The sequence below is a fragment of the Pongo pygmaeus genome, chromosome 12, assembly GCF_028885625.2.
Source record: "Pongo pygmaeus isolate AG05252 chromosome 12, NHGRI_mPonPyg2-v2.0_pri, whole genome shotgun sequence".
Lineage (NCBI taxonomy): Eukaryota > Metazoa > Chordata > Mammalia > Primates > Hominidae > Pongo > Pongo pygmaeus.
In genome coordinates, this window is record NC_072385.2 from 116,261,342 (window position 1) to 116,277,615 (window position 16,274).

The 16,274-nt window shown below is 36.4% G+C and overlaps 1 protein-coding gene across 3 annotated transcripts in view; it reads left to right on the top strand.

Moving 5' to 3' along the window:
* The window catches only part of SMC6 (structural maintenance of chromosomes 6), an 88,898-nt gene that overhangs the window by 56,145 nt on the left and 16,479 nt on the right, over positions 1-16,274 (top strand). For all 3 annotated transcript variants that reach the window (XM_054472388.2, XM_054472399.2, XM_063648934.1), the window contains 3 exons: positions 1,575-1,712; positions 2,708-2,853; positions 14,216-14,341. In XM_054472388.2, the coding sequence (XP_054328363.1) occupies positions 1,575-1,712; positions 2,708-2,853; positions 14,216-14,341 (410 nt within the window). The remainder of the gene's footprint in view (positions 1-1,574; positions 1,713-2,707; positions 2,854-14,215; positions 14,342-16,274) is intronic.

A 16,274-nucleotide genomic window follows, 5' to 3' on the forward strand; every position in this document is an offset into this window, starting at 1 on the left:
TTTCATCCGTGTTGTAGCATGTGTCAGAACTTTATTACTTTTTATTGCCTAGTCATGTTCACATTTTATTTATGCATTCATCAATTGATGGACATTTGGGTGCTGCTGCTGCGAACATTCATGTACAAGTTTTTGTATAGATATGTATTGTCATTTGTCTCAGATACCTAGGAATGGAATTACTAAGCTATATGCTTACACTTCATTTTGAAGAACTTTGAAACTTTCCAAAGTGACTGTACCATTTAATGTTCTCACCAACAGTGTTTGAATGTCCCAGTTTCTCCACATCCTTATCAACACTGGTTATTTTCTGCCTTTTTAATTTTAACCATGCTAGTGAGTGAGAAGTGGTATCTCATTGTGATTTTGATTTGCATTTTCCTTATGGCTAGTACTCTTGGTAGTTTTCTTTTTCTTATTGGCCATTTGTTTATCTTTAGGGAAATGTCTTTTTAAATCTTTGCCCGTTTTACAGTTGGGTTATGGGTCTTTTATTTTTGAGTTGTAAGAGTTCTTTATATATTCTGGATATGTGTTGGCTGTTTTTCATGGTATAGTAAATGTTTTACTTCATTTTTCAATTATTCCTAGTATATAGATACATGACTGAATTTTGTATTGACCTGTATCCAGTGACCTTTCTGAACTCACTTGTTAGTTTTAAAGTTCTTCTTTTGGAATTTATGTACCATCATGTGTTTTTGTATAAATACAGTATCACGCTTTTTTTTTTTTCTAATTGTTATGCTTTCTATTTCCTTTTATTTTAATTGAACTAGCCAGGACCTCCAACAACTGTTGACCTTTAGTACATTGTTGAATAGAAGCCATGAGACTGGAAGTCCTTACCTTGCTCTTGTTCTTAGAAAGAAAGCATTCTATATTTCATCATGAAGTAATAGCTACTATTTGTGTTTTAATTGTCCTGTTTTTGTTGTTCTTCATACTTTCCCTCTTTATGTCCCCTTTGAGATTACCAAGTAATTATGAGTGTTCATTTATCTCTTCTGCCAGTTTTTTAGCTATACCTCTTGTTTTATTTTTCCAGTGGTGGCTGTGCATTATAGTATGCATCTTTACCTTATATCTACTACTGTTTGTTTTTTAAGTGATCTTGGGATAGCTTCTTTCCAGTTGTATTTTATGCTCAAAATTGTGAAGTTATACCAGATGTGACTAAATAAATCAGTGGTAAATTTTACATCCTTGCTTTTTCGCCGACCCACCTTTTTTAAAACCAGGTATCCTTTTTCAGGTGTCCTCTATAAATACCTAACACTTGCATTGTTTTAAGTTTTTAAAGGCTAATGTGGATTTCCCCAAAAAACACCTAGTTTATTAAAATAAAACTGAAAGTACCATAATATATGGGCAATTCAGATAAGAATTTGAATTTAATGTGACTTCCTAATTTGGGAAACTTCTCACTTCTATTCAGACACATATGGATATAATAACACTTGCCTCTTCAAACAGCATAATCCTAGCCACTTTATTGAGTTGTTTATTATCTTTATACCTATGCTGGAAATTTTCTTAAAACAATCTTTTATTCTGGCTTGTTCAAACAGGATGAATTAAACCTTGCTGATTCTGAAGTGGATAACCAAAAACGAGGGAAACGACATTATGAAGAAAAACAAAAAGAACACTTGGATACCTTAAATAAAAAGAAACGAGAACTGGATATGAAAGAGAAAGAACTAGAGGTTTTTTACCATTTTTTTCAAGTTATTTTGTTTTCAGCCTTAGCCATGATTATTAAAGTGTGTTTTCCCTAATGTCATGTTTCTAAAAACAGACAAGTTGTCTGAATTTCTGTTTCACATAGAGTAATAGGTGTTTGGGTGAATCAACAGAAGAGGCTTAGGGACCCTCAAAGTGTGAGGACTTAAATAGGCAAGACTCCAACAGTCCTGTATTATGCCTCTGAGTGCTTTAGAAAGTAGCACTGTCTTTCAGCTAACATAGCTCCTTAGATGCCCACCTTGGCAAGCAGATAGCCCTTGTGTGTCTGGAAAAGGCACCCCTTCCAGTGAGTAGTTGGGCTGTGGGCTGGGCTAGATTTTAGCTCCTACGAGACATGTCTGTTGGCAATTCTAAGCAGTGACCCAGTGTTTAGAGGAGAATAAATTGAAGACAACCTTGTCCTAACCAGAACAGATGGATTCCAATTTTGCATTTATATCTTAAGGAAAATGATCTAAACTCTGTAATTCATTTTCTTACTTGTTTTCCTCATTTGTTTAAGAATAATACAGAAAGTTGTGAATATAAAAAAGTACTATGTATAAAAGTGCCTTGTATTCTTTACCCCATGAGGGTCTTTGTTTGTTTGTGTTTTTAATACCATTGGTGCTCAGAGTCCACCCTAAAGGATGTGGAAACCTACATCTCACCTCGGTGCCCTGGGTAGCAAGCTTTTCGTAACTGCTGCATTAAATTTGTTTCACTAGGAAGTTGTGGAGATCTTGCACCTTATTAGTTACACACAGCAATGCAGTTTTCTCTTGAGGTCATTACTCTGGACTTTATCTTCAATATAAAACTTAGATAAATATAAATAACATTGATATTAAATGTAATTAAAATACATTTCTTAAACGTGAGTTCAGAATTTTACTTTGCATATTTTGGCACAAGTAGTATAATGAATTGTTATATCAAAGAAGAGTTTTAAAGATATAAACATCTGTTTTCTTAGGCAAAAATGTCACAAGCAAGACAAATCTGCCCAGAGCGTATAGAAGTAGAAAAATCTGCATCAATTCTGGACAAAGAAATTAATCGATTAAGACAGAAGATACAGGCAGAACATGCTAGTCATGGAGATCGAGAGGAAATAATGAGGTAAGTAGCTGGTAGCTTTTCTGCTTTACCACATTATTCATGCATATCATCAAGACAAAAAATTAAAAACATATACATGTCTTAAATTTGAATGAAGTGTTACTATAGCAAATAGTTATAGCTGAAGTAGTCCTTTATATGTGTGTTATTATCCATAAATAGTAACCTTTTTTCTTCTGAACTATTACAAAACTCATTATGGAATTTCATTTTAACGTAAATGCTTTTGTGTATCTATAAGGTTCATATAGACATGAAAATGTTCAACTTTATAAGTAATGAAAGAAATGGAAATCAAAACAGAAGCCATTTTTCAAATACATCAAATTGAATAAGATGAAAATAACACTAATATTCTAGGTCAGTAAGGTTCAATGAAATAGATATTTTTATATTACTGATAAAAACAGATGCTCTTGATAATTAGAGCACAGGTTCTGAAGAAAGAGTATCTTGATTTAAATTGCATTTCCACCACCTATTTATGTGACTTTGGCAAATTAGCTATCTCTCTGAACTTTAATTTTCTCATTCACAAAATTGGGATTGTTCTGAAGATTAAATGAAATGATCCATAAACAATATGTGGGAAATGTAGTATATTAGTTGTTACCATTAATGTCTTTCTGAAAAGCATTTAGTGGTATGTCAACATATTTTGTCAAAATTTTAATTGACCAGGTAATTTTGTTATTACATACTCCAGTGGGGTACATATGGCATTTTGATACATACATACGATGTGTAATGATCAAATCAGAGTATTTAGGATCTCCATCACCTCGAACATTTATTATGTCTTTGTGTTGGGAACATTTCAAATCTCCTTACATTGTTGTTAACTAAAGTCACCATACTGTGCTATCAAACAGCAGAACTTATTCTGTCTAACTGTGTGGTTGTACCCATTAACCAATCTCTTTTAATTACCCCTCCCATCCCACTGACACATACCCTTTGCAGCCTCTGGTACCTCATTCAACTCTACCTCCATGAAGTCAACTTTTTTAGCTCCCACATAGGAATGAGAATATGCAAGATTTGTTGTTCTGTGCCTGGCTTATTTCACTTAATACAATGACCTCCAGTTCCATCTGTGTTGCTGTAAATGACAGGATTTCATTCTTTTTTTTTTTTTGAGATGGAGTTTTGCTCCTCTTACCCAGGCTGGAGTGCAATGGCGCGATCTCGGCTCACTGCAGCCTCCGCCTCCCGGGTTCAAGCGATTCTCCTGTCTCAGCCTCCTGAGTAGCTGGGATTACAGACAGGCACATGCCACCACGCCCATCTAATTTTTGTATTTTTAGTGGAGACCGGGTTTCATCATATTGGTCAGGCTGATCTTGAACTGCTGACCTCAGGTGATCTCTCTGCCTCAGACTCCCAAAGTGCTGAGCTTACAGGCATGAGCCACCATGCCTGGCCTCATTCATTTTTTTTTTTTTTTATTATTATTATACTTTAAGTTTTGGGGTACATGTGCACAACGTGCAGGTTTGTTACATATGTATACATGTGCCATGTTGGTGTGCTGCACCCATTAACTCGTCATTTAACATTAGGTATATCTCCTAATGCTATCCCTCCCCCCACCACACAGCAGGCCCTGGTGTGTGATGTTCCCCTTCCTGTGTCCATGTGTTCTCATTGTTCAATTCCCACCTATGAGTGAGAACATGCAGTGTTTGGTTTTTGGTCCTTGTGATAGTTTGCTGAGAATGATGGTTTCCAGCTTCATCCATGTCCCTACAAAGGACATGAACTCATCATTTTTTATGGCTGCATAGTATTCCATGGTGTATGTGTGCCACATTTTCTTAATCCTGTCTATCATTGTTGGACATTTGGCTTGGTTCCAAGTCTTTGCTATTGTGAATAGTGCCACAATAAACATACGTGTCCATGTGTCTTTATAGCAGCATGTTTTATAATCCTTTGGGTATATACCCAGTAATAGGATGGCTGGGTCAAATGGTATTTCAAGATCGCTGAGGAATCGCCACACTGACTTCCACAGTGGTTGAACTAGTTTACAGTCCCACCAACAGTGTAAAAGTGTTCCTGTTTTTCCACATCCTCTCCAGCACCTGTTGTTTCCTGACTTGTTAATGATCGCCATTCTAACTAGTGTGAGATGGTATCTCATTGTGGTTTTGATTTGCATTTCTCTGATGGCCAGTGATGATGAGCATTTTTTCATGTGTTTTTTGGCTGCATAAATGTCTTCTTTTGAGAAGTGTCTGTTCATATCCTTCGCCCACTTGTTGATGGGGTTGTTTGTTTTTTTCTTGTAAATTTGTTTGAGTTCATTGTAGATTCTGGATATTAGCCCTTTGTCAGATGAGTAGATTGCAAAAATTTTCTCCCATTCTGTAGGTTGCCTGTTCATTCTGATGGTAGTTTCCTTTGCTGTGCAGAAGCTCTTTAGTTTAATTAGATCCCATTTGTCAATTTTGGCTTTTGTTGCCATTGCTTTTGGTGTTTTAGACATGAAGTCCTTGCCCATGCCTATGTCCTGAATGGTATTGCCTAGGTTTTCTTCTAGGGTTTTTATGGTTTTAGGTCAAACATTTAAGTCTTTAATCCATCTTGAATTAATTTTTGTATAAGGTGTAAGGAAGGGATCCAGTTTCAGCTTTCTACATATGGCTAGCCTGTTTTCCCAGCACCATTTATTAAATAGGGAATCCTTTCCCCATTTCTTGTTTTTGTCAGGTTTGTCAAAGATCAGATGGTTGTAGATATGCGGCATTATTTCTGAGGGCTCTGTTCCGTTCCATTGGTCTATATCTGTTTTGGTACCAGTACCATGCTGTTTTTTGGTTACTGTATCCTTGTAGTATAGTTTGAATTCAGGTAGCGTGATGCCTCCAGCTTTGTTCTTTTGGCTTAGGATTGACTTGGCAATGCGGGCTCTTATTTGGTTCCATATGAACTTTAAAGTAGTTTTTTCCAATTCTGTGAAGAAAGTCATTGGTAGCTTGATGGGGATGGCATTGAATCTATAAATTACCTTGGGCAGTGTGGCCATTTTCATGATATTGATTCTTCCTACCCATGAGCATGGAATATTCTTCCATTTGTTTGTATCCTCTTTTATTTCATTGAGCAGTGGTTTGTGGTTCTCCTTGAAAGAGGTCCTTCACGTCCCTTGTAAGTTGGACTCCTAGGTATTTTATTCTCTTTGAAGCAGTTGTGAATGGGAGTTCACTCATGATTTGGCTCTCTGTCTGTTATTGGTGTATAAGAATGCTTGTGATTTTTGTACATTGATTTTGTATCCTGAGACTTTGCTGAAGTTGCCTGTCAGCTTAAGGAGATTTTGGGCTGAGACGATGGGGTTTTCTAGATATACAATCATGTCATCTGCAAACAGGGACAATTTGACTTCCTCTTTTCCTAATTGAATACCCTTTATTCCCTTCTCCTGCCTGATTGCCCTGGCCAGAACTTCCAACACTATGTGGAATAGGAGTGGTGAGAGAGGGCATCCCTGTCTTGTGCCAGTTTTCAAAGGGAATGCTTCCAGTTTTTGCCCATTCAGTATGATATTGGCTGTGGGTTTGTCATAGATAGCTCTTATTGTTTTGAGATACGTCCCATCAATACCTAATTTATTGAGAGTTTTTAGCGTGAAGCGTTGTTGAATTTTGTCAAAGGCCTTTTCTGCATCTATTGAGAATCATGTGGTTTTTGTCATTGGTTCAAAACAGCAACTATTCACAATAGCCAAGATATGTAATCAACCCACATGTCCATTAATGAATGAAGAAAGAAAAATGTGTATACACACACACACACACACACACACACACCAGAATACTTTTCAGCTTTTTCATACCTTTTTTATAGCTGAATAGTATTCTGGTGTGTGTATGTGTGTGTGTGTGTGTGTGTATACACATTTTTCTTCATTAATGGACATGTGGGTTGAGTACATATCTTGGCTATTGTGAATAGTTGCTGTTTTGATTTAGTGATATATCTTGAAGATCTTATGTCAGTACATAGATATTTCCTCATTGTCTTTTATAATTTCACTGTATTTAATAATCTCCTTTTCATGGATAGTTGAGTTTTAATCTAATCTTTTGTTGTTGCAAATGGTGGAACACAATAACTGAATGTACATTATTTTATATGTACTCAGGGTTTTTTTTTTTAATAGTATAAGCTCCATATGGTCAGATTTCCCTTTATAGGGATTGTACCAATTTTGCATTCCCATTAGCAATGTATTAGAGTGCCTGTTTTCCTACAGCCTAAACAGCATGTGGCCTTCTTAGATTCTTTTTGCTGATAGATTTCCCAAGAAAAAGAATTAACTGTAATTTTAATGTACGTTTCTCTTACATTGAGTGAAGTTGAACATCTTTTCGTTTATTTATATTTATTTTTCTATGACCTTTTCATGTACTTTTTTCTCTATTCAGTACATTATGCAGATTTTTAAAATTAAATTAATTTTGTGATACTTAATATATTCCCAGGTAGTTTTTTTTGTTTTTTTGGTTTTTTTGTTTGTTTGATTTTTTGAAATGGAGTCTTCCTCTGTCAGGCTGGAGTGCAGTGGTGTGATCTTGGCTCACTGCAACCTCTGCCTCCTGGGTTCAAGCGATTATCCTGCCTCAGTCTCCTGAGTAGCTGGGATTACAGGTGTGCACCACCACGTGCAGCTGATTTTTTGTATTTTTAGTAGAGCTGGAGTTTCGCCATGTTGACCAGGCTGGTCTCAAACTCCTGACCTCAAGTGATCCACCTGCCTCAGCCTCCCAAAGTGCTGGGATTACAGGCATGAGCCACCACACCTCACCACAGGCAATTGTTAAAAAACCATACTGTTTTAGTTATTGTGGCTTTATGATGTTCTTTCTGATTTTCATTGTTAATTTATTCAGTGAATTTAGTAACCTGAGCAAAAGCTATTTATTTTTCTGTGCAAAATCAATTTTAATTCCATGGTCTGCTAGTCACTCACATATTACATTTCTCTTTCTATTAGTTATAAAATAAAATAATTGCAGTAATGATTTAAGAAGCAACTGGAGCTCAAACAAAATTTTAATCCTAGTGGATTTTCCCATTTGGAATTAATAATGTATTGAATAGAGAAAGTGCCTAGATCCAATTGCCATAGACATGCATCCATTATTGTAAATACAGTTGGCTCTCTGTATCCACTGGTTCCATATCCACAGGTTCAACCAACCACAGATTGAAAAGACGGGGGGAAAAAACTCAAAAACAACAAAAAAAGAATACAATAGTAAAAACTAATACAAATTTTTTAAAAAATACAGAATACAGTGTAACAACTATTTACATAGCATTTACATTGTCTTAGGTATTATAAGTAATCTCTAGAGATGATTTAAAGTATACAGAAAGATGTATATAGGTTATATGAAAATACTATGACATTTATAAAAGGGATTCATGGATTTTGGTATCTGCCCAGGGGGTCCTGGAACTAGTTCCTTCGCAGATATTGAGGGACAGCTCTATCAAAAATCATAAAACTTCAAACATTATTGAAAGGCCATATATATTTAGCATGTATACATGCACACATATACATACACTCACATTTCTTTACATTTTTTTTCTGTACCATTCAAAAGTAGGTTTCATAAATCATGACCCTTTACCTCTTAGTACTTCAATATATTCCCTAAGAATAAGAGTATTATCTTACATAACCACCATACTGTTATAAAGTACAGGAAACTTAACATTGATACCTGTAGTCCAATTCCAATGTTGACGGTTCTCCACGTCTTTCCTATGATATCAGATGCAGTCTAGGGTCACGTATTTCATTTGTCATGCTCTTTTACAGAATACTCTTTGTTTTGATTTTATATGATATTTTTTCTCATAATTAGGTTCATATGTGTTCTTGGCCAGGATGCTACAGAAATGATGATGTATCTTTTTCTGGGTATCACATCCAGAGGCACATAATCTATCTATCTATTTCTCTCTCTGTCTCTTACTAATGATGTTAATTTTGACCACCCAGTAAAGGTGTTAATTGGTTTTTCCATTATATGCTTTACTGTTTTTTTTCCCTTGCAACTAATAAATGTTCTGCAGACAGACACTTTGCAACCCTGCCAGTATCCTTCTTTTCATCATATTTTCATCCCTAGATTTATCATCTGCTAATGATTCTTACCTGAACGAATCTTTACTATACTGCTTGCAAAATGAGGAGTTTTCAATTCTGTTGCATCCTTCATATTTATCAGTCACTTGTAAGGAAGAGCCTACGTTATCTCTGATTTATCTATTTAATTTATTTACTTGCCTTTGCAATATGGACTTTGCAATTATTGCCAAATCCCCTCTGCAAGATGTGTTTACAATTATTTTTTTTCTAGTTTTAGTAAATTTACTGTGTTGTAAAGTTACTTGGATTAGGTTTTTCTCTCTACTGTTACAGTTATTAATTGACTTGATTTGGAAATGTTTTTATTTGCATTCAGTTTCCACAGATTTCTGTTTTACTCAATGGACTGTAGTCATTTACAGTCCATGTTTATCTTAAGATTTTCTTTTTTTGAGACAGGGTCTCGCTCTGTTGGCCAGGCTGGAGTTCAGTGGCAGGATCTCGGCTCACTGCAACCTCTCCCTCCTGGGCTCAAGTGATCCTCCCACCTCAGCCTCCCAAAGTGCTGGAATTACAGGCATGAGCCACTGCATGGACTATTTTAAGATTTAAATTGTTCCATCTTTGGTCAAATGGAGGCTCTTCAAGCTGGTTCCTGCATTTTCTTAACATGCTTTCCTTCTTTTTTTTTTTTTTTTTTTTTAAATAGCATTTTTAAACTTCATGACGTAACAAAATATTTCAAGCTCATTCTATTCTATACCTGACCCAGCCTTGGAGTCAGTAACTTCTCCAAAGAGCCCTGGTTCCTTTATTTAAGGAATGATACCTAAAAACAAAATTTGGATTTTAGGGATGCTAATTGTTGCTGGGGTAGCATTTCTTCCAGTACCTTTCAATTAACAGAATTAAAAACGTGAGTTTGTATTGGTGTCTCCAGTGGCAGTCCAGTCCCACAAAGGGCTTTTTAACCTTAACCTATTCCTTGTTTCTGTCTTTTTTTCCTCCACAGGAGGAATTCTGGCTCTCAACAACATTAATATTTACTCAGTTCCACAATATATATCTACAAAAAGAAAATTATTGAAAAACATTCAAGATGTGTTTGCAATTATTTTTTCTCTACTATTTAGTAAATTTACTCTGTTCTAAAGTTATTTGGATTAGGTTTTTCTTTATTGTTGTAGTTATTAATTGACTTGATTTAGAAATGCTTTTATTTGTTTTTGTTTGCATTCAATTTTAGATTTCTCTGATCCTTGTTTATTTAATTTCTCTTTGAGGGGAATATGTAGAATTAACATGTTTTCACAAGTCAAAGCCATAAACAAAAGTATATTCAGGGAAATGTTCTCCCTCTTTCATCCCTTCCACCCCATTTCCCCTGGCCCACTCCATATAGGCAACAGTTCTTTTTTATTTTCTGTCTTTCATGTTTTTTATTTGTTTGTGAAAGTAAGCAGGTTCATTTGTGTTTTCTTTTTTCCATGGTTCCTCTACTTTTTTTCACAAAAGGTAGTCAACTGTCTTGCTTTTATCATTCACCAATGTACCTGAAGATCACTCCATATCAGTTCATTGAGATCTTACTCATTCTTTTTACAGCTTCATTGTACTCTGTTTTGTGAGTCTGCACACACACATTGATCTGTACCATAGTTTATTCAGTCATTCTGTGTGTGTGCATTTTGGTTATTTCCAGTATTTTGCAGTTACAGATAATGCTGCAGTGAATTATCTTGCACGTGCACGCACACATGTGTATGTGTATTGTTGGATACACTTGTGGCATCATATAAGTGCTCGAATCTGTATCTTCATAGTAATTTTCCAGAACTGACTTTACTAGTTTGAAGCATAAATGCGTAAGTGGTTTTGTTAGATATTTTCAAACCTTCTCTATAGGGTGTGTATCGTTTTTGCATTTGCGCCAACATTGTACAGGTTGAGTATTCCTTATGCAAAATGCCTAGAACCAGAAGTATTTTGGATTTTGGAATATTGGCATGTAGATGAGATATCTTGGAGATAGGACCCAAATCTAAACACAAAAATTCATTTATGTTTTATATACACCTTATACACATAGCCTGAAGGTAATTTTATGTAATTTTTGAATAATTTTGTGCACGGAACAAAGTTTGTATACGTTGAATCATCAGAAAGTGAAGGCGTTACTATCTTAGCCATCCATGTAAACAATCTGTGGTTGTTTGACATCACTGTCATTCCTGATTCTGAATTTATATAAGCAATCATTTTCTTACACTAATTCACACATAAGTACTTAGTAAAAAATGTGACATACATATCCATGTATGTATGTCATACATGTACAGAAAAGATACATCACAGCTGAAGGGGGCTAGGAAGGTCTCTTTTCCCTTGGGGACACTGAATAAATAAACTGCATTGTGTGCCTGCATTTTTACTGCAACCTGTCCCATGAGGTCAGGTGTGGAATTTTTCACTTTTGGCATCATATCAGTGCTTGAAATGTTTCAGATTTTGAAGTATTTTGAATTTCAGATTTTTGGTTTGCTTTTTGGGATGGAGTCTCACTCTGTTGCCCATGCTGGAGAGCTGCGGCACGATCTTGGCTCGCTGCAACCTCTGCCTCCTGGATTCAAGCAATTCTCCTGCCTCAGCCTCCCAGGAAGCTGGGATTACCAACACCTGCCACCATGCCCGGCTAATTTTTGTATTTTTAGTAGAGACAGGGTTTTACCATGTTGGCCAGGGTGGTCTCGAACTCTTGACCTCAAGTGATCCTCCCACCTTTGCCTCCCAAAGTGCTGGGATTATAGGTGTGAGATACCATACCTGGCCAAATTTCAAATTTTTGGATTAGGAATGCTCAACCTGTATGAGAGAGGATACTTTTTCCCCAACTTTTCCAACAAAGTGTATAGTGTATAGCTAAGCTTTGTAATTTGTGCCTGTCTGATGGCTGAGAAATTGTATATTAATGTAACTTTAATTACATTCCATCATTATGAATACAACTCAACATTTTTTCATATATTTAAGAATACCTTGTGAATTATCTATTCTTTTTTAAAATTATTTTTCTATGGTGTTTTTCTCCTCAAAGTTTAAGTTTTTAACATATATATATATTAGGAGTATTAGCCAAATATTGCAGATTTTTCTCTTGATTTCTTTTTTGAATTTGCATATATATTTTTTGCCATGAAAAGATTATTTTTATTTAGTTCAATTTGTCGTTCTTTGATTACATCTGGATTTTGGGTCATAGTTAAAATGCTTTTCTCTACATCTAGGTTATGGAGGTATTCACCTATGATTTTTTTTTCTTATTCCTTTTTCCACATGTTCTAATTACCTATGATTTTTTAGTACCTGTGTATGTCCATTTTTGTGTGATATCTGTGATTTATTTGGAGTTTATTTTCATGTATGGTGTGAGGAATAGATTTTGTCTTTTTCCACATGACTATGCAGCCATTTGAAAAGTTGTTTGTTCTTTTTTGCTTGAGAATGGCATGTATGAATATCTTCTATGTTTTACAAGTTGATAAGAATTTGTCTTTAGCTTTTATGTTTGAAGGATAGTTTGACCTAGTATTAAATCCTTAGCTCATACTTTTTCTCCTGAGCATCTTGTTTATGTTGGTGCTTGTCTATTATGTCCTGTAACTTATCCAGAATGTTAGAATTCAGTGATTTTTTCATTGCTAAACATTGCTTTTTCAATATTTAGATTTAAGTCTTTTAGTTCTTAAAAATTTTGTTGAATTTTACTTTAAAATATTTTGTTTCATTGTTTTGGTTTTTTTTGAGGTCTTTAGTTATAATGTTGAATATCTATCTTCTCTAGTTATCATTTTGTCCAACCATTTTGTCTTTTTTTTTTTATTTTGCTTGATTTTCTCATTTATGTTCTTTATTTCCATCTATGTGTTTTCCACGTTTCTCTTTTCTCCTATGCATCTTCTCATTTTGTCTTCATATCTGTGTGTGTTCTTTTTAGGAGGGGGTTCTAGCCCTCCTACCTTCCCGTCTGTGGGTTCTTTTGCTTGAATCAAACAAGTACTCCTCTGGTTTGATTATTACCTTCTTTTGCGTATCTATTCTTTCAGTTCTTTTATGTCTGCTTTGAGGTATTTCTTCCTGGTAGCACTTATCTAATGTTTGTGTTTGTTTGTTTGTTTGTTTTTATTCTTTAAGACAGGCTCTTGCTCTGTCACCCAGGCTGGAGTGCAGTGGTACAATGATGGCTCACTGCAGCCTTGAACTTCTTTGTTCAAGTGATCCTGTGCCTCACCCTCCTGAGTAGCTGGGAGCACAAGCACATGCCACCACACCTGGCTAATTTTTATTTTATTATTTGTAGAGACAGAGTCTCGCTATATTGTCCAAGCTGGTCTCTAATTCCTAGACTCAAACGGTCCTCTCATCTTGGCCTCCCAAAGTGCTGGGATTATAGGTGTGAGCCAATATACCTGGCCTCTTGTTTTGTTTTAATTTATGGTGTTCAGTTATAATTTTCATCTGCTTTGTGGCAACACTGTTCTAATAAGTTTTCTTTGTCTGCAGGAGAGTTTTGCTGTTCTTTTTCATATTTTCCCCATAAATATCTGGATGCTGTGCCAGTGCATTCTTTGTTACTTATTTTTTTAATTAGTTGAATTTTCCTGGACCAGTTATTTGAAGGAGAATGGGAAGGGTAGCTGTGGGAGCCTCGACCAGGGTTGCCTTTCATACTAATCGAGTTACAGGCTTGCCACAGTAATAGGCTGTTGCCTTTTGTAATAGCACTCTGAGTAGCCATGCCATCTCTGCCTCTTTGATCTTATCTTGTTTAGGACAGGGGAGGGTGGATTCTAATGCTGGCTTGAGTTCTTTTTTTCTTTTATTGGCATCTGTCACTGAAGGAAACCTTTCTTCCAGTGTGACCCCTTCCCTTTTTGAAGGTGTGTATTTGCTAGCATTCTCTAAGATCTGCCACCTCTAGGCCGTACCAGGGCACTTGTTCACACACTGTCTCTGCCTCCTCTAGAGCTTGGACCTTGTTCCTTCCCTGTCAGGGTAGCACTTTCTCATTCTGTACCACCCTTTCATTCTGGGAGTGTAATTTGACTGGAAATTTATGAAATTGACTGCTACTAGGCCCCCTTAGTACTCTCTGCCCCTCCCTGTTCTTCCCAGTTAAACCTGTTTAAGATTCTACTCTTCTGTTTTTTATGTGTGGCATATTTTTTATATAATATTTTGTTTATATAATAGGCAGTACCAAGAAGCAAGAGAGACCTATCTTGATCTGGATAGTAAAGTAAGGACTTTAAAAAAGTTTATTAAATTACTGGGAGAAATCATGGAGCACAGATTCAAAACATATCAACAATTTAGAAGGTAAGTACATTGAAAAACATTACTATGTATTATACATTTTTGTGTTTCTCTGTTTTCACATTATTTATATAATTCTGTTACAGCAGAGACTATTAATGCTTGCTTTGTTATTCAGTTCTTAGGATTCTCTAATTTAATCAGACAATTCTGAATCTGAAGGGCTCTTTATGGTGAGCTTATCCAACTTTTCCACTCTGTTAGATATTCTTTATGCTTAATAGGTCCTTTATGCTTAAATAGATCCTTTGAAAGGGAACTCATTGGTTCTAAAATAGCCTATTTTACCCTTGGCTGTTGCATGTTTTTAATGGATACAAGCATTTGGTAGGAACTATAAAGGTAATACCTCAGTTGATTTACCATAATCTACTAGAATGATGTAGCTCCATGAATGCAGAAACTCTGTTTTGTTTACTGCTGTATCTCTAGTTTCTATAACCGTACCTGATACATACCGATATACATTGGTTGGATAAATGAATACAGAATTAGGGAAACTGGATATTAACATATCCAGAGATGTACAGACTCACAGAGATAGATTGACTCCAACTGATCACAAGTGACAGAAATAAACAGAGGATAATCGATAGGGAGGGACGGCCCTTTAATATACATGAATCCGAGACAGCCCTAGTCCTTCCATTTGCCTCTGTTTTTCTCCAGGCAAATTCCCTCAGTAATACGCTTTTTAAAACTGTCTTTACACCAAAAATTCTACCATCTTAAGCCTGTACAAATTAAAAAAAAAAAAAAGTACCTAGCTGTTATATTCCTTAGTGAAACTATAGGTTAGTTTTTGAAATTCCTGTTTCAGTTTTACAGACATATTAGTAGGGCTTGAATTAAATAGGACCCATTTTTACCCTTTTGAGGCTACTTTTTTTTTTTTTTTTTTTTTTTGAGACGGAGTCTCGCTCTGTCGCCCAGGCTGGAGTGCAGTGGCGCGATCTCCGCTCACTGCAAGCTCCACCTCCCGGGTTTACACTATTCTCCTGCCTCAGCCTCCCGAGTAGCTGGGACTACAAGCGCCCGCCACTGCGCCCGGCTAATTTTTTTGTATTTTTAGTAGAGACGGGGTTTCACCGTGTTAGCCAGGATGGTCTTGATCTCCTGACCTTGTGATCCGCCCGCCTCGGCCTCCCAAAGTGCTGGGATTACAGGCGTGAGCCACTGCGCCTGGCCCTGAGGCTACTTTTAAGCCTTGTTAGATGAGATTAGAGCAGCCGTTGGTTGTGGGCTAATTTTTTCCTACCTCTGAGGCAGTGCTATTCTGAGTACTCTACCGATACCTTGTAAATCACGAGGTTTTCACTCTGGCCAGTAAGAACATGAACTATTCCTGGTCGTGTGTGAGCTGTCGGAATTACTTCTATTTCCTTTGGATATTTCTTTTCGCAGCCTCAAATGGTGTCCTCACACCTATGCACTGACCAGTACTCAGCTCAAGACTGGAGCAGAACCCTTTATAGATTCTCTGGAGTTTATTTTGCCTCCGCAGACTCCCAGCTCCAGCTCCAGCTCCAGCTCCAGAAACAAGAGCAACAGCTCCACTTTGGTTTCTACTCCCTTGTCCTCTGTCGGTGAAGAGCAGTGTGGGGCATTGGTGGGGTTCAATTTGTTTGTTTCCTAGAACTAGCAGGCAGTTTTAGTCAAATGACCTGATAGTCACTATCTGATAGCCAGAGTGTGAAAACCCTCAGAGTTTGGAAGAAGTTAATTCCAACCCCCTTGGATGTCCTTGAGGGATTCAGTGGAGGAAGTGACTGCAGATATGGTGGAAGTGGCAAGAGAACTAGAATTAGATGTGGAGCCTGAAGATAGCCAGAGTCTGAAAATGCTTGTTTTATATATTTTGTCTCGTTTTTTAGTTTCAGGCAGAAGAATAAACCCAATCTCTATTACTACATAAATCTGTTCCAGATGCAGTAGG